General features: G+C 43.9%; 1 protein-coding gene across 5 annotated transcripts in view; it reads left to right on the top strand.

Moving 5' to 3' along the window:
* LOC141074369 (uncharacterized) overlaps positions 1–20,079 on the top strand; it is a 130,930-nt gene that overhangs the window by 68,188 nt on the left and 42,663 nt on the right. For 4 of the 5 annotated variants that reach the window (XM_073562028.1, XM_073562024.1, XM_073562026.1 and 1 more), the window contains 2 exons: positions 14,770–14,847; positions 15,416–15,515. In XM_073562028.1, coding sequence (XP_073418129.1) covers positions 14,770–14,847; positions 15,416–15,515 — 178 coding nt within the window. Of the gene's footprint in view, positions 1–14,769; positions 14,848–15,415; positions 15,516–15,553; positions 15,630–20,079 lie in introns of all 5 variants that reach the window. The other variant, XM_073562025.1, reaches the window with a different exon arrangement.

The following is a 20,079-nucleotide window of genomic DNA, read 5'->3' as shown; positions in this document are numbered from 1 at the left end:
TTCTAATAAACATTGCCATTTTTGCAGGGATAATTTTGTCGGAACCAATCCCTTTTCTCTCTAAGCACTGTATACACTGCACTCTGTATGTAAGGTGCGCCGGCGGTAGTCATGGTCGAGGGGCTGCCTCACATCACCCTGGCTCCTTACAAGTAAAACATGTCCCAGTCTATATGTGCAATGTATATGTGGTGCAGAACACTTACGTTTTGGTGTCAGGCCTCTGCTGTCCCTAAAATTCTGGTTCCAGGAACAGCCACACATGTATTATGGGACACTTGCTTTTTATCTGCCAGTTAGTTCAGCCAGCACTATCCCTTCGCTTACTGGCTCCTTCTGCCACAAGATCTTCCATTCATCTCCTCAGCATTCTCGAGACCCGCCCTGTGTTCCTCACATGTTCCTTCATTCCGTTTCCACATGTTGGAAGGGAATAAGGCACACTTGTCAGTGCCTAGTTTGGGCCATAGGTCCGGAACATTACAGGAATCTCCGCTGGAAGTTGCCAGAACAATACATTCTTATCGTGCCTCCAGCTCTCTGGCCTTGAACTCTCCTTTTACTCGCACTAACACTATCTTTATCTACATGATCAGAAAGTGCTCCTTTTTTGTATGACAACTTCACCTTCCATGCTGGGCTGATCCCAAACATATTCACTGTATCCAAACCTTGTTCATTATATCCTGTCACTAATATGGCCACTACTGCATATTTCCCTATACAAATCCTTAAGTCCTATACCTAACTCTGTACATTTCCTATACACTACACATTGCTGAAATTGTACAATAATTACATTACAATAACTACATTAATTAGCACCTATAACATTCTATAGAGTTTCACATTTTACAACACAGATAAAAATACAATAAAATCACATCATAAGACTTATTTTACAAATGCTCCTGTAACACCCTTGCATGTATATGGTTTTCTATGCTCAGCACTTCATACCCACATTACATACTTTTCTCTCTATACTGTACTGCCGCTCAGGTCTGCCACCAGGAATTTCAGGGCCCTATACTGGCATCATTTTTGGCTCCCCATGAGACTCAGCGCAGGCTCCTCCCAAGATCCGCCTGCATTGAAGCTCTGACTCCACCCCTCAAACAATTCACAGTCCTACAGCCCACTCTTGGAGAAACTCCACTTCTACACCATGTCCATACCAATTACACATTAATAGTTTCCATTGAACACCAGATCATATACATAGCCAGCAGTTTTTCTTTTAGCCAAAAGATTTTTTTAAGACACCACAACACGGTAGGCTGTTTTGGTCAGGCCCTCCTCTACTCTGACTTAGTAAACATTTCTTAAAGTACCCAATACTCTTTGTAGATCTATTTTTCTTTATTTTTCTTTAAGGGCATGTGTCACATACATTTAGGAAAATGACCAATAATTCTCTGTATGTAGTGTCAGTGTACAGGTAAAACAGTGACTCACCAGTGACATTATACACAGGAGCTCTGTGTAAAGTGAAAGTGTACAAGTAATACAGTGATCACCAGTGACATTATACATAGGAGCTCTGTATATAGTGTCAGAGCTCTGTATATAGTGTCAGTGTACAGGTAATACAGTGATCACCAGTGACATTATACACAGGAACTCTGCATATAGTGTATAGTGAGAAACGAGAAATACACAGGAGCTCTGTATATAGTGTCAGTGTACAGATAATACAGTGATCACCAGTGACATTATACACAGGAACTCTGCATATAGTGTATAGTGTACAGGTAATATAGTGATCACCAGTGACATTATACACAGGAGCTCTATATATAGTGTATAGTGTACAGGTAATACAGTGATCACCAGTGACATTATACACAGGAGCTCTGTATATAGTGTCAGTGTACAGGTAATACAGTGATCACCAGTGACATTATACACAGGAGCTCTGTATATAATGTCAGTGTACAGGTAATATAGTGATCACCAGTGACATTATACACAGGGGCTCTATATTTAGTGTATAGTGTACAGGTAATACAGTGATCAACAGTGACATTATACACAAGAGCTCTGTATATAGTGTATACTGTACAGGTAATACAGTGATCACCAGTGACATTATACACAGGAGCTCTGTATATAGTGTATAGTGTACAGGTAATACAGTGATCACCAGTGACATTATATACAGGAGCTCTGTATATAGTGTCAGTGTACAGGTAACACAGTGATCACCAGTGACATTATACAGAGGAGCTCTGTATATAGTGTCAGTGTGCAGGTGATACAGGGATCACCAGAGACATTATACACAGGAGCTCTGCATATAGTGTATAGTGTACAGGTAATAAAGTGATCACTAGTGACATTATACACAGGAGCTCTGTATATATTGTCAGTGTACAGGTAATACAGTGATCACCAGTGACATTATACACAGGAGCTCTGTATATAGTGTAAGTGTACAGGTAATACAGTGATCACCAGTGACATTATACACAGGAGCTCTGTATATAGTGTATAGGTTATACAGTGATCACCAGTGACTGTACAGGTAATACAGTGATCACCAGTGACATTATACACAGGAGCTCTGTATATAGTGTATAGGTTATACAGTGATCACCAGTGACATTATATACAGGTGCTCTGTATATAGTGTACAGGTAATACAGTGATCACCAGTGACATTATACACAGGAACTCTGTATATAGTGTCAGTCTGTCAGTGTACAGGTAATACAGTAATCACGGGTGACATTATACACAGGAGCTCTGTATATAGTGTCAGTGTACAGGTAATACAGTGATCACCAGTGAATTTATACACAGGAGCTCTGTATATAGTGTCAGTGTACAGGTAACACAGTGATCACCAGTGACATTATACACAGGAACTCTGCATATAGTGTATAGTGTACAGGTAATACAGTGATCACCAGTGACATTATACACAGGAGCTCTATATATAGTGTACAGGTAATACAGTGATCAACAGTGACATTATACACAAGAGCTCTGTATATAGTGTATAGTGTACAGGTAATACAGTGATCACCAGTGACATTATACGCAGGAGCTCTGTATATAGTGTATAGTGTACAGGTAATACAGTGATCACCAGTGACATTATACACAGGAGCTCTGTATATAGTGTCAGTGTACAGGTAATACAGTGATCACCAGTGACATTATACAGAGGAGCTCTGTATATAGTGTCAGTGTGCAGGTAATACAGGGATCACCAGTGACATTATACACAGGAGCTCTGCATATAGTGTATAGTGTACAGGTAATAAAGTGATCACTAGTGACATTATACACAGGAGCTCTGTATATATTGTCAGTGTACAGGTAATACAGTGATCACCAGTGACATTATACACAGGAGCTCTGTATATAGTGTAAGTGTACAGGTAATACAGTGATCACCAGTGACATTATACACAGGAGCTCTGTATATAGTGTATAGGTTATACAGTGATCACCAGTGACTGTACAGGTAATACAGTGATCACCAGTGACATTATACACAGGAGCTCTGTATATAGTGTATAGGTTATACAGTGATCACCAGTGACATTATACACAGGAGCTCTGTATATAGTGTATAGGTTATACAGTGATTACCGGTGACATTATATACAGGTGCTCTGTATATAGTGTACAGGTAATACAGTGATCATCAGTGACATTATACACAGGAGCTCTGTATATAGTGTCCATCTGTCAGTGTACAGGTAATACAGTAATCACGGGTGACATTATACACAGGAGCTCTGTATATAGTGTCAGTGTACAGGTAATACAGTGATCACCAGTGAATTTATACACTGGAGCACTGTATATAGTGTCAGTGTATAGGTAATACAGTGATCACCAGTGACATTATACACAGGAGCTCTGTATATAGTGTATAATGTACAGGTAATACAGTAATCACCAGTGACATTATACACAGGAGCTCTGTATATAATGTATAGCGTACAGGTAATACCATGATCACTGGTGACATTATACACAGGAGCTCTGTATATAGTGTATAGTGTACAGGTAATGCAGTGATCACTAGTGACATTATATATAGGAGCTTTGTATATAGGGTCAGTGTACAGGTAATACAGTGATCACTGGTGACATTATAAACAGTAGCTCTGTATATAATGGACAGGAAATCCAGCGATCACCAGAAACATTATTCACATGAGCTCTGTATATAGAGTCAGTGTATAAATAATACAGTGATCACCAGTGACATTATACACAGCAGCTCTGTATATAGTGTCACTGTACAGGTAATACAGTGATCACCAGTGACATTATACACAGGAGCTCTGTATATAGTGTGAGTGTACAGGTAATACAGAGATCACCAGTGACATTATACACTGGAGCTCTATATATAGTGTCAGGGTACAGGTATTACAGTGATCACTAGAGACATACACAGGAGTACTGCATATATTGTATACTGTACAGGTAATACAATGAACACCAGTGACATTACACACAGAAGCTCTGTATATAGTGTCAGTGTACAGGTAATACAGTAATCACCAGTGACATTATACACAGGAGCTCTGTATATAGTGTCAGTGTACAGGTAATATAGTGATCACCAGTGACATTATACACAGGAGCTCTGTATATAGTGTTAGTGTACAAGTAATACAATGATCACCAGTGACATTATACACAAGATTTCTGTATATAGTATATAGTGTAAAGGTAATGCAGGGACCACTAGTGACATTATACACAAGAGGTCTGTAAATAATGTATAGTGTACAGGTAATACAGGGATCACCAGAGACATTATACACAGGACCTTTGTATATAGTATACAGTTTATAGTGTCAGTGCACAGATAATACAGTGATCAACAGTGACATTATGCTCAGGAGCTCCAGAACCTATGTATATAGTATACAGTGTGTAGTGTCAGTGTACATGTAATACACTGACTCAACAGTGACATTTTTGCTTTTTCTTCTGCATCCAGCTCAGACCGTCATCACTTCTTCCAGCCAGGATTTGTCTCTGCTGCCACCTAATGGCCTTTTCTGTATAGCAGCCTGTAATTCATCAATTCTCATGAGCATGCCTTTCACTTCTGGTTCAGGGGTCTTCTTCATCCTGGCATTCATTTCATTTTAGTTTCACTTGCTGTTGTGAGAGTACATGCTTGAACCGAGCTTAGGAAGGCATCAGTCTTTCGACCACTCTTGCTGCTCACACTTGCAGCCATACTTGGTGCTACGTCTTGTTGTACCTTGTCTACACCTGCATCTCCGGAGAAAGTACTGTATAACCTATACGCTGTATATCCAGACTTCCCAAAATAAACAAGTCTGGATGGCACTATCTCTGGTATGCATAATCTCTCTGGACACTGACCAGCATTGGTACTGTCTGCTCTGCATTGAGGAAACGGAAGGTAGGAATCTCACAGCCCATATTAATCAACCACACCTCCATTCGCCTCATGCAGGGACAGAACACTGTTGTGAGTTCATTTTCCCCTTTACCACTGAGGCCCGATGAACTCCCTCTTCTAGTAAAGAAAGATAGTGAGCCTGATTATCAAGCATCTGGGTCTAATGATGATGATTGGCTGAGTGGAGTTTCTGACTGGATATAAGGCTGTCCACGCCCTTCTGCTCTGCGGGTGATTTCTCTGTGGGATCCTTGGATACCAGTCTGAATTGCTGCTCTCCAAAAGCTAAGTTTTCCGCTCTGCCGTTTGCTTTTGTACGTTGTCTTTGTTTTGCTGGATTTCTGTCATTCCCTGCTGGGGTGAGCTGAATTCCTTTAGCTCTGTCTTCAGAAAATACCTGAGTGCTGATATAGTTTTTGAAGCCTAGCTGCTTCAGGGCCTTTTTCCATATCAGCCTGTTGGCTTATGTCTTTTTAGGGTTTTTTGCAGATTGCAGACAGCAGCTGTCCTATCCTGTCCTATTTTTAGTTAGCTTGGGCCCCATTGTTTGCTCAGCCTATCTTTCTATCTGTGTGTGTGTTTTTTGATCTTGCTTCACCGTCATTATATGTTGGGGGCTGCCTTTTACTTTGGGGTCTGCTCTGGGGCAGTTTAGATTTCCTTTTCTGTCTTTAGGCTATTTAGTTTCTCCGGCTGTGATCGAGGGGTCTAGGGCACCGTAGGAACCCCCCACGGCTACTGCTAGTTGTGTTGTTAGGTTCAGGGGTCTGCAATCTGATAGTTGCCAACTTCTCCGGTTTTCTGGACTTAGCTGCTATTTTTGTGTCTACCTCCTACGGTGACTCATTCATAACAGAATCACCCGCCGAACCGCAGATCCTAGGGTACTCAATAGCAGGAAAGAATTGTAAAAAAAAAAAAAAAAAGAAAAAAAAAAAAAAAGGGTGTGTATATTTTTTCCTCTATATCTCTGAGGCCGTAGGGGGATTTTTTTTTTCTCTCAATGGAGATAAAGCAATTGTCTGATCATGTGATCGCTGCGGAAGTGCGGGGAATTTCCGCCTACCTTGCTCATTCACATACTGCTGAACCAAAGATTCCCACACATGATGTATTTTTTGGGGATCAGTCTAAATTTTTGAATTTCAAAAATAATTGTAAATTATTTTTTGCCTTGAAGCCTAACTCGTCAGGGAGCTCCGCGCAGCAGGTTAAAATTGTCATCTCTTTGCTGCGTGGCGATCCCCAGGATTGGGCGTTTTCTTTGAAACCTGATGATCCTATTCTGACTAATGTGAACGCATTTTTTCAAGCCTTGGGGTTGTTGTATGACGAACCTAATGCCATTGATCAGGCTGAAAAGACCCTGCTGGCATTGAACCAGGGTCAAGATTCTGCAGAATTGTACTGTCAAAAATTCCGAAAGTGGGCGGTACTTACTACCTGGAATGATAATGCCTTGGCTGCTCTCTTTCGGAAGGGGTTGTCAGAAGCCGTAAAGGATACTATGGTGGGATTTCCTGTTCCCTCTGGTCTTGACGATTCTATGTCATTAGCCATTCAGATTGATCGGCGTTTGCGCGAACGCAAAACTGCACGAGTAGTGTTGCCACTTGTTGAACAAATGTCTGAACCTATGCAGTGTGATAGAGTTTTGTCCAGAGAGCAGCGTCAGGAGTTCAGAAGGCGTAATAAGTTGTGTTTTTTCTGTGGAGATGCCTCGCATATTATTTCTGTCTGTCCTAAACGAGAGAAACGCTTTGCACACACGTTTTCTGTTGGTGGTGTTCAACCTAAGTTTCTTCTGGCTATTACTCTGATCTGCTCCCTGTCCACATTTTCCGCCAAGGCTTTTGTGGATTCGGGAGCAGCTCTAAACCTAATGGACTTGGATTTTGCTAAACGTTGTGGATTTCCGATGACACCTCTGCAGATGCCTATTCCTTTGAGGGGGATTGATGCTACTCCTTTGGCAAAAAATAAACCTCAGTTTTGGACCCAGGTGGTAATGCGGGTCGCCCCAGACCATCAAGAAAATTGCAGATTTTTGGTGTTGCATAATCTGCATGATACCATTGTTCTGGGGTTTCCCTGGTTGCAAATTCATAATCCAGTTTTGGATTGGAAATCTGTGTCTGTGGTAAGTTGGGGTTGTCGGTGTGCCTTTAGTGAGGCTCCGGTGTTTTCCACCTCTCCTCAGTCGCATGATGTTCCTGATTATTTGGCGGACTTTTATGATGTATTTAGTGAGAATGAGTCTGCGTCTCTGCCTCCTCATAGAAGTTATGACTGTGCAATTGAACTGAGCCCGTGGTGTAAATTCCGCAAGGGTCGGCTCTTCAATTTATCTGTACCCGAGCACGAGGCTATGCGATCCTATATTAAGGAGGCGTTGGAGAAGGGTCATATTAGACCATCCTCGTCACCCTTAGGTGCCGGTTTATTTTTTGTAGCCAAAAAAGATGGATCATTAAGACCTTGTATTGATTATCGTGCCCTCAACAAAATTACTGTTAAATATCAGTATCCGTTACCCCTGATTTCGGATCTATTCTCTAGAGTTAAAGGTGCTTGCTGGTTTACCAAGCTTGACCTCAGGGGGGCGTATAATCTTATTCGCATTAAGCATGGGGATGAATGGAAGACGGCGTTTAATACTCCGGAGGGACATTTTGAGTACCTGGTGATGCCTTTTGGGCTCACTAATGCCCCTTCTGTCTTCCAGTGCTTCATGAACGATATTTTCTGAGATTTTGTCGATAAATTTTTGATTATCTATCTGGATGATATTTTGATCTTCTCCAAGGATTGGGATTCTCATGTGGAACATATTCGGACTGTGTTCCGGATCTTGAGGGAGAATTCCCTGTATGTCAAAGGATCTAAATGCCTTTTTGGGGTACAGAGGATTTCTTTTTTGGGATTTATTTTGTCTCCGTCAACTATTGAAATGGACCCGGCCAAGGTACAGGCCATTCACGATTGGGTTCAGCCCACTTCTTTGAAGGCCCTTCAGAAGTTTTTGGGTTTTGCTAACTTTTATCGGAAATTTATAGCAAAATTTTCTAGTATTGCCAAGCCATTGACTGATTTGACTAAGAAGGGTGCTGATGTGTTAAATTGGTCTCCAGAGGCTGTTTCTTCCTTTCAGGAGCTGAAGCGAAGATTCACCTCCGCCCCGGTTTTGCGGCAACCTGATGTCTCACTTCCGTTCCAGGTAGAGGTGGATGCTTCTGAGATTGGTGCAGGAGCTGTTTTGTCCCAAAAGGATCCTGTAACATCTAAAATGAATCCCTGTGCTTTCTTTTCCCGAAAGTTCTCTCCATCTGAACGTAACTATGATGTGGGGAATCGGGAACTGTTGGCCATGAAATGGGCATTTGAGGAGTGGAGACATTGGTTGGAGGGAGCTAAGCATCAAGTCGTGGTCCTCACTGACCACAAGAAATTGATTTACCTAGAGTCGGCTAAGCGCTTGAACCCTAGACAGGCTAGGTGGGCCTTGTTTTTTACACGTTTTGATTTTATGGTTTCTTTTCTTCCTGGAACTAAGAATGTCAAGGCAGACGCCCTCTCTAGGAGCTTCTTTGCTGATTCTCCTGTGGTGACCAAACCTGCTACCATCTTAGGCGAAGGGGTAGTTCTTTCTGCCATCTCGCCCGATTTGAGACGCGCTCTGGAAGAGTTCCAGGAGGACAAACCTGTGCGTTGTCCCAGTGGGAAGTTGTATGTTCCTGACCAGTGGAAGAGGAGAGTGATGTCTGAAGTTCATTGCTCTGCTTTGGCTGGTCATCCAGGTATTTTTGGTACTAGAGATTTGGTGAGTCGGTCTTTTTGGTGGCCCTCCTTGTCTCATGATGTCAGGAATTTTGTGCAGTCCTGTGGGACTTGCTCCCGGTCTAAATCGTGTTCTCGCTCTAGTGGGTTGTTGATGCCTTTGCCTGTCCCCAAGAGGCCATGGACCCATATTTCAATGGATTTTATCTCTGATATGCCTGTCTCTCAGAGAATGACTGTTATTTGGGTGATTTGTGATAGATTCTCTAAGATGGTCCATCTTGTATCACTCCCTAAGTTGCAGTCTTCCTCTGAGTTGGTACCCCTGTTTTTGCAACAGGTGGTTCGTTTGCACGGGATTCCTGAGAACATTGTATCTGACAGAGGAGTTCAGTTTGTGTCTAGATTTTGGAGAACTTTCTGTTCCAAGCTGGGAATTCAGTTGTCCTTCTCCTCTGCTTTTCACCCTCAGACCAATGGGCAGACAGAGAGAACAAACCAGACCTTGGAGTCATATTTGAGATGTTTTATTTCCGCTGATCAGGATGATTGGGTTTCATTTTTGCCCTTGGCCGAATTTGCTTTAAATAATAGAGCTAGTTCTGCCACTTTGATGTAACCTTTTTTTTGTAACTTTGGGTTTCATCCTCAATTTTCTTCAGGGCAGGTGGAGCCCTCTGCCTGCCCAGGTGTTGACACTGTGATGGAGAGAATGCACCAGATCTGGGACCAAGTGGTGGATAAGTTATCTCTCTCCCAGGAAAAGGCCCAGCGGTTTTCCAACCGACATAGGACCATTGGTCCCCAGTTTAAGGTTGGTGATATGGTGTGGTTATCATCAAAACATATTGCTATGAAGGTGGCTTCTCCTAAGTTTAAGCCTAGATTTATTGGACCTTACAAGATTTTGGAGATTATTAATCCGGTCTCTTTTCGTTTGGCTCTTCCTGTCACATTTAAAATCCATAATGTGTTCCATAAGTCTTTGTTGAAGAGGTTTGTTGAACCTGTTGTTCCTGGGGTGGCACCTCCAGACCCTGTATTGGTTGAAGGTAACATGGAATATGAGGTAGAGAAAGTACTGGATTCCCGTCTGGCTAGACGGAGACTCCAGTATTTGGTTAAGTGGAAGGGTTATGGTCAGGAGGATAATTCCTGGGTCTCTGCCTCTGATATTCATGCCAAAAGATTGGTGCGTGCCTTTCATCGGGCTCACCCTGATCGCCCTGGTGGCGTGGTTGAGGGTTCGGTGACCCCTCCTCAAGGTGGAGGTACTGTTGTGAGTTCATTTTCCCCTTTACCACTGAGGCCCGATGAACTCCCTCTTCTAGTAAAGAAAGATAGTGAGCCTGATTATCAAGCATCTGGGTCTAATGATGATGATTGGCTGAGTGGAGTTTCTGACTGGATATAAGGCTGTCCACGCCCTTCTGCTCTGCGGGTGATTTCTCTGTGGGATCCTTGGATACCAGTCTGAATTCCTGCTCTCCAAAAGCTAAGTTTTCTGCTCTGCCGTTTGCATTTGTACGTTGTCTTTGTTTTGCTGGATTTCTGTCATTCCCTGCTGGGGTGAGCTGAATTCCTTTAGCTCTGTCTCCAGAAAATACCTGAGTGCTGATATAGTTTTTGAAGCCTAGCTGCTTCAGGGCCTTTTTCCATATCAGCCTGTTGGCTTATGTCTTTTTAGGGTTTTTTGCAGATTGCAGACAGCAGCTGTCCTATCCTGTCCTATTTTTAGTTAGCTTGGGCCCCATTGTTTGCTCAGCCTATCTTTCTATCTGTGTGTGTGTTTTTTGATCTTGCTTCACCGTCATTATATGTTGGGGGCTGCCTTTTACTTTGGGGTCTGCTCTGGGGCAGTTTAGATTTCCTTTTCTGTCTTTAGGCTATTTAGTTTCTCCGGCTGTGATCGAGGTGTCTAGGGCACCGTAGGAACCCCCCACGGCTACTGCTAGTTGTGTTGTTAGGTTCAGGGGTCTGCAATCTGATAGTTGCCAACTTCTCCGGTTTTCTGGACTTAGCTGCTATTTTTGTGTCTACCTCCTATGGTGACTCATTCATAACAGAACACCCTCTCCCCACCTCATGATTTGCAGTCCCCCTCCCTTCATCATTTGCAGTCCTCTCCCCCCTCCCTTCATCGTTTCTGATCCCCTTCCCCCTCACCCATTTAATTCATTTTATAAAGAAAAAAAATCATTTTTCACACTTTCTTCACTGACGATCCCTTGCAGCACATTTTTGGTGTCCTAGCAATGGCCAGTGGCGCACTTACATGCCGGCAAGTATGTGATGATGTGATCGCGTATGCAAAGTCACCTGACCAGGTGTCCAGAGGGTGGAGCGAGCTGCAGCTGTGCAGCTGTTCAGGTTTGATGGCTGTGGAGCTCCGGGAAGCTCCCAGAGCCGAAGCGCACAGCACTGTATTGCCACCTCGGACCCGGTGAGGAGAAGCACAAGAGGGGGGTTTCACAGACCCACCGCTGACACCGTTATGTCATGGACGGAGGGATGCGACGAAGTGCCGACACATGGCTATCACAGGCACAGTGGGGGCTTAACTTAGTTATCCCACCGCTGGCACCATGTGATAAAAAAACAGCAAGCTAGTCTTGCCCTAACAATTTATCGCAGAGGGGTTATTTTGGTTGTCCCACCACTGCCCACAATACTTCACAAAACTTTTCCGTTCCACTTTGGAACTCGCAGCTCTCCAGCGCCCCCCTTACCCTCTGGTCAGTCAGGGAACTACACCAGGGATAATTGGTCACCGGCCAGCTGCTTCAATGAGGTCTGGCCACCCGGCACGCTGCAGTGAGGGAATTATAAATGCTCTGGCCGCAGCCAACCAAATTAGCTTATAAAGTCCCTTTCCGTCACAGCCAGCAGTACCTGGGGCCCAGATCACATTTCGCTGCCACCAGCTACGATTCACTTAATCAATGAGTTAATTAAGAGGGTCCATAGCAAACCCCCAAATTAGTAGCAATTATCCTAAAGGCACGTGTTCGATTTTAGAGCATGAAGACAGACTAATAAAGTTATAATTTATTCCCTAAAAGGAGGGGGCAGTGATTACACAGATAAAAGATGTAACAAAGTTGAGACAGTAGGTATGTAAAATGCAAATCTTCTAATATATAAAGCTCAAAGTGTGTATGTATGTGTGTATGTATGTATGTGTGTATGTATGTGTGTATGTGTGTGTGTATGTCCGGGATAGGCATCCGTACCGTCGCAGCTACAGGCACAAAATTTGGCACAGTCACACGTCTGGACCCCGAGAGCATCCTAGGCTATGTTGTGAGGCGAAATTTTAACCCCGCGCGTTCCAATTTACCAAACAATTTTGCCCCTATTTACATACTGGGGAAAAAGTGTGTGCACGTCAAGCCCCGCCCCTCATTATGATGTCATAATGCCCCTATTTGCATAATGTGGAAACAGTGTATGCGTATCAAGCCCCGCCCCTCATTATGATGTCATAATGGTTGACTATGGGATGGAGGATATGTGATGGGTATATGGGCACTGGACTATGGGATGGAGGATATGTGTGATGGGTATATGGGCACTGGACTATGGGATGGAGGATATGTGTGATGGGTATATGGGCACTGGACTATGGGATGGAGGATATGTGATGGGTATATGGGCACTGGACTATGGGATGGAGGATATGTGTGATGGGTATATGGGCACTGGACTATGGGATGGAGGATATGTATGATGGGTATATGGGCATGGGACTATGGGATGGAGGATATGTTTGACGGGTATATGGGCACGGGACTATGGGATGGCGGATATGTATATGGGTACGGGACTATGGGATGGAGGATATGTATGATGGGTATATGGGCATGAGACTATGGGATGGAGGATGGAGGATGTGTGATGGGTATATGGGCACTCGACTATGGGATGGCGGATATGTATGATGGGTATATGGGCACTGGACTATGGGATGGAGGATATGTGTGATGGGTATATGGGCACTGGACTATGGGATGGAGGATATGTGATGGGTATATGGGCACTGGACTATGGGATGGAGGATATGTGTGATGGGTATATGGGCACTGGACTATGGGATGGAGGATATGTATGATGGGTATATGGGCATGGGACTATGGGATGGAGGATATGTTTGACGGGTATATGGGCACGGGACTATGGGATGGCGGATATGTATATGGGTACGGGACTATGGGATGGAGGATATGTATGATGGGTATATGGGCATGAGACTATGGGATGGAGGATGGAGGATGTGTGATGGGTATATGGGCACTCGACTATGGGATGGCGGATATGTATGATGGGTATATGGGCACGGGACTATGGGATGGAGGATATGTATGATGGGTATATGGGCACTCGACTATGGGATGGAGGATATGTATGATGGGTATATGGACACGGGCCTATGGGATCGTGGATATGTATGATGGGTATATGGGCACAGGACTATGGGATGGAGGATATATATGATGGGTATATGGGCATGGACTATGGGATGGAGGATATGTATGATGGGTATATGGGCACGGGCCTATGGGATCGTGGATATGTATGATGGGTATATGGGCACGGGACTTTGGGATGGAGGATAATTATAATTTGTTATAACTAACCACAGTTAGTTACTATGCCCGGGCAGCGCCGGGCTCTTCAGCTAGTATAAAATAAATGGGATTAACATAAGGATTAACACTTACAGTTGCTTAATGGTCTTTAGGCTACCACGTGGGAAGGAGGCGGAGCCACATGCCCCCTGCATCTGGGGTTCTTTCAGCACGGACTCTGCAGCTCGACTGACTAGTTTTTGCAAGGGAAGGCCTTATAGCTTCGTGTCAGTGACATCACAAAAGGGACGGTCTGGGGATGTTACTCCCCCTGCTCTAGTAGAACAATTCTGACTACAAAACTTATTATAACTGTATCTCGCTGAGGGTACCTCGTATAAACATGCACATGGTATTCTTTTTAGCCTGTGGAGGCCAATAATTAAAAACCAAACATGCAGTGGTTGTGTCACACCGTTTAGGAGTAATCCAGTTCTCGGTTTCTACTGGGGCTAGAACTTAGCAAGGACCACCATAGTGAAGCCGGCTCGGAGTACGTTACCATATGCCAGGTTTATATTTGTAGCACCGAGTACCATCGCATTATTTCAGTATCCAGCCGCATGGCATTAAACAAAAGGAATCCTTTTCCTGGCTGTGCAGGGAGGGGAGAGAGAGAGGGCTGCTGGCACAGGAAATGTGTGGTGTAGGATTACCAACAGGCAGAGAAGACACACACAGGTACTAAGGGGGGGAGAAGGGGGGTTGCAGGAGCTGAAAGGCAGGGTCTCATCTGCAATGTAACAATGGGAGATTCTGGAATGTTCTAGCAAAGCAGTATCTTATCATTACAGGGGGGTAGGACTGAGTCTGGGGCCCCCCATTTCCTTCTGCTCACCGGGTGCCATACAGCAGTAAGGGCAGTAATGCCCCAATGGCCGCATGGCTTGCACTCTCTATTTTCTGTTCTCTTATCTCTGCACCTCAGACTTCACTATTTGTCTCTTTCCTTAGACTCTACGAGAGGAACAGTTGCTCCTGGACAGAAGTGGAGTCACAAAAGTGAAAGAAGTGAAGAGGCAGCAGACATCAGTAAGTGACGCGACGTCCATGATGAGCCCGTCCTCCTCCATTATGATGAGACATTGTAGATCTGTAACATGTCAGATTGCGAGGATCGACACAACCACCAACTTTGCAGAGTCCCAGATGTGTGGGCAGAGCATTCTACTCTGGTGTCAGCCAGGTCAGAGGAGAGGCTGAGGGTAATGTGATTCAGAGGACTGAGTGACAGGAATTGTAGAAACTCGCATGCCCCCTTCATATCCAATATCTCTTATAACGCTCCAGCACTGATAGAACCCCCAGACATTACACCATATGTGACTGACATCAGCCCCTCTCATAACGCTCCAGCACTGATAGAACCCCCAGACATTACACCATATGTGACTAATATCAGCCTCTTATAATGATCCAGTACTGCTAGAACCCCCAGACATTACACCATATGTGACTAATATCAGCCTCTTATAACGCTCCAGCACTGATAGAACCCCCCGACATTACACCATATGTGACTGACATCAGCCCCTCTCATAATGCTCCAGTGATGATATATTCCTTCTCATGATGTGTCGGTGACGTCTTTCTCTTCCAGAACTCTCGCTGTGGTAGATCAGTGCGGACCTCGCTGTGGCTCATTGTTGGCTTATCTGTGACTTTGTTAGCCATGTCTGTCATCATAGCGGTATTGTCAGGTGAATGTCATCATAATTTTGCAGCCCTTTCTTCGCAGATTTCTCTCTACGGCTGGAGTCACACACAACAATTAAAAAAACGGTCCCATTTTAATGGTCCGAAATCGCACAAAGGTATCTTAACCACTGATCAGTTTTTGATGCGATTTTTCTTCATCGTTGCGATTTTAATTGCATGTAAGGATCCGTTTGACATCCGTCTGGCGAGATTTTCTCGCAGGGTAGCAAAATGGACATATAATGGAGCCCAATGGCAGGTTTCCCCACACAAACGAATTAATAGATCTAGACACATATATATATATATATATATATTTTATGCATGTCATAGAGACACATTTATACATATATTTCTAATTCATACAGTTCTTAATTGCAGAATAGCCGCAGAAACATTAGCCGGCTTTTGTATAATCTTTCTTCTGCCCGACATGAAATGACACATGGTTTACATATAAAAAAAAAACATGAAATGAAATGGTTAACTATATGTCTATCACTATTAATTATAAGAGGGTTTGTGGGTAAAATTTTGGAATTGTAGGGGTTCATTTAAAGGGTTAATTCGTTGTATTAAATTGCAGGGACTCCTGCTGACGTCACTGAGGCTGCAGGGAGTCCCCGCAATTTAATACAACGAATTAACCCCTTAAATGAACCCCTACAGCTCCAAAATTTTACCCATAAACCCTCATATAATAAATAGTGATAGACATAAAAAAAAACATGAAATGAAATGGTTAATTATATGTAAACCATGTGTCATTTCATGTCGGGCAGGAGAATGTTGTACAAAAGCCGGCAAATGTTTCTGCGGCTATTCTGCTCTCATGAACTGTATGAATTAGAAATATATATATAAATGTGTCTCTATGACATGTATAAAATATATATATATATATATATATATATATATATATATATATATATATATATATATATGTATTTAATGTGTCTAGATCTATTAATTTGCTTCTTTATTTAACCGGTCACTGTGATTTTACTGTATTTGAAAAAAAAAATTGCCGGCTTTTGATGCGATTTTACCGCAACTCACACATCGGGTCCGTTTGCAATCCAATTTTTTCTCGCCCCCATAGACTTGCATTGTTGAATCCGATCCGAAAATCGGTGACAATCGCAGCATGCTGCGATTGTCTCGGCCCAAGAATCGGATCCGATCAAAAATCGGATGATGAAAGCAGCACCATAGAATAACATTGGGACGAATGCAATGCGATTTTTTTATCGCATTGCATTCGTCCGATTTAATCACCAGTGTGACCCCGGACTAAGACAAAATTACTGAACAGGAAAGTATAATATCTTCCTCCATCAGCCCTGACCATGTGCTGTATCACTGTGTGGTGGTTATGTGGAGCTGTATCACTGTGTGGTGGTTATGTGGAGCTGTATCACTGTGTGATGGTTATGTGGAGCTGTATCAGTGTGTGGTGGTTATGTGGAGCTGTATCAGTGTGTGATGGTTATGTGGAGCTGTATCACTGTGTGGTGGTTATGTGGAGCTGTATCACTGTGTGGTGGTTATGTGGAGCTGTATCAGTGTGTGATGGTTATGTGGAGCTGTATCACTGTGAGGTGGTTATGTGGAGCTGTATCAGTGTGTGATGGTTATGTGGAGCTGTATCACTGTGTGGTGGTTATGTGGAGCTGTATCACTGTGTGGTGGTTATGTGGAGCTGTATCACTGTGTGGTGGTTATGTGGAGCTGTATCAGTGTGTGGTGGTTATGTGGAGCTGTATCACTGTGTGGTGGTTATGTGGAGCTGTATCAGTGTGTGGTGGTTATGTGGAGCTGTATCACTGTGTGGTCGTTATGTGGAGCTGTATCAGTGTGTGATGGTTATGTGGAGCTGTATCAGTGTGTGATGGTTATGTGGAGCTGTATCACTGTGTGGTGGTTATGTGGAGCTGTATCACTGTGTGATGGTTATGTGGAGCTGTATCACTGTGTTATGTGGAGCTGTATCACTGTGTGGTGGTTATGTGGAGCTGTATCACTGTGTGATGGTTATGTGGAGCTGTATCACTGTGTGATGGTTATGTGGAGCTGTATCACTGTGTGGTGGTTATGTGGAGCTGTATCACTGTGTGGTGGTTATGTGGAGCTGTATCACTGTGTGATGGTTATGTGGAGCTGTATCACTGTGTGATGGTTATGTGGAGCTGTATCACTGTGTTATGTGGAGCTGTATCACTGTGTAGTGGTTATGTGGAGCTGTATCAGTGTGTAGTGGTTATGTGGAGCTGTATCACTGTGTGGTGGTTATGTGGAGCTGTATCACTGTGTGGTGGTTATGTGGAGCTGTATCACTGTGTGGTGGTTATGTGGAGCTGTATCACTGTGTGATGGTTATGTGGAGCTGTATCACTGTGTTATGTGGAGCTGTATCACTGTGTGGTGGTTATGTGGAGCTGTATCAGTGTGTGATGGTTATGTGGAGCTGTATCAGTGTGTGATGGTTATGTGGAGCTGTATCACTGTGTGATGGTTATGTGGAGCTGTATCACTGTGTTATGTGGAGCTGTATCACTGTGTGGTGGTTATGTGGAGCTGTATCACTGTGTGATGGTTATGTGGAGCTGTATCACTGTGTGATGGTTATGTGGAGCTGTATCACTGTGTGGTGGTTATGTGGAGCTGTATCACTGTGTGATGGTTATGTGGAGCTGTATCACTGTGTGATGGTTATGTGGAGCTGTATCACTGTGTGATGGTTATGTGGAGCTGTATCACTGTGTTATGTGGAGCTGTATCACTGTGTAGTGGTTATGTGGAGCTGTATCAGTGTGTAGTGGTTATGTGGAGCTGTATCACTGTGTGGTGGTTATGTGGAGCTGTATCACTGTGTGGTGGTTATGTGGAGCTGTATCACTGTGTGGTGGTTATGTGGAGCTGTATCACTGTGTGATGGTTATGTGGAGCTGTATCACTGTGTTATGTGGAGCTGTATCACTGTGTGGTGGTTATGTGGAGCTGTATCAGTGTGTGATGGTTATGTGGAGCTGTATCACTGTGTGGTGGTTATGTGGAGCTGTATCACTGTGTGATGGTTATGTGGAGCTGTATCACTGTGTGATGGTTATGTGGAGCTGTATCACTGTGTGATGGTTATGTGGAGCTGCATCACTGTGTTATGTGGAGCTGTATCACTGTGTAGTGGTTATGTGGAGCTGTATCAGTGTGTGGTGGTTATGTGGAGCTGTATCACTCTGTGATGGTTATGTGGAGCTGTATCAGTGTGTGATGGTTATGTGGAGCTGTATCAGTGTGTGATGGTTATGTGGAGCTGTATCACTGTGTGGTGGTTATGTGGAGCTGTATCACTGTGTGGTGGTTATGTGGAGCTGTATCACTGTGGTGATTATGTGGAGCTGTATCAGTGTGTGATGGTTATGTGGAGCTGTATCAGTGTGTGGTGGTTATGTGGAGCTGTATCAGTGTGTGGTGGTTATGTGGAGCTGTATCAGTGTGTGGTGGTTATGTGGAGCTGTATCAGTGTGTGATGGTTATGTGGAGCTGTATCAGTGTGTGGTGGTTATGTGGAGCTGTATCAGTGTGTGGTGGTTATGTGGAGCTGTATCAGTGTGTGGTGGTTATGTGGAGCTGTATCAGTGTGTGATGGTTATGTGGAGCTGTATCAGTGTGTGGTGGTTATGTGGAGCTGTATCAGTGTGTGGTGGTTATGTGGAGCTGTATCAGTGTGTGGTGGTTATGTGGAGCTGTATCAGTGTGTGGTGGTTATGTGGAGCTGTATCAGTGTGTGGTGGTTATGTGGAGCTGTATCAGTGTGTGGTGGTTATGTGGAGCTGTATCAGTGTGTGGTGGTTATGTGGAGCTGTATCACTGTGTGATGGTAATGTGGAACTGTATCACTGTGTGATGGTAATGTGGAGCTGTATCACTGTGTGATGGTTATGTGGAGCTGTATCAGTGTGTGGTGGTTATGTGGAGCTGTATCACTGTGTGGTGGTTATGTGGAGCTTTATCAGTGTGTGGTGGTTATGTGGAGCTGTATCACTGTGTGGTGGTTATGTGGAGCTTTATCAGTGTGTGGTGGTTATGTGGAGCTGTATCACTGTGTGATGGTTATGTGGAGCTGTATCACTGTGTGGTGGTTATGTGGAGCTGTATCACTGTGTGGTGGTTATGTGGAGCTGTATCACTGTGTGGTGGTTATGTGGAGCTGTATCAGTGTGTGGTGGTTATGTGGAGCTGTATCACTGTGTGGTGGTTATGTGGAGCTGTATCACTGTGTGGGGGTTATGTGGAGCTGTATCACTGTGTGGTGGTTATGTGGAGCTGTATCACTGTGTGGTGGTTATGTGGAGCTGTATCACTGTGTGGTGGTTATGTGGAGCTGTATCACTGTGTTATGTGGAGCTGTATCACTGTGTGGTGGTTATGTGGAGCTGTATCAGTGTGTGGTGATTATGTGGAGCTGTATCACTGTGTGGTGGTTATGTGGAGCTGTATCACTGTGTGGTGGTTATGTGGAGCTGTATCAGTGTGTGATGGTTATGTGGAGCTGTATCACTGTGT

The sequence above is a fragment of the Dendrobates tinctorius genome, unplaced genomic scaffold (genome assembly GCF_039654945.1).
Source record: "Dendrobates tinctorius isolate UK_male_01 unplaced genomic scaffold, ASM3965494v1 ptg000332l, whole genome shotgun sequence".
NCBI lineage: Eukaryota > Metazoa > Chordata > Amphibia > Anura > Dendrobatidae > Dendrobates > Dendrobates tinctorius.
Note: the sequence above shows the minus strand (reverse complement) of the source record. Positions and strands in the feature narration are given on the sequence as shown.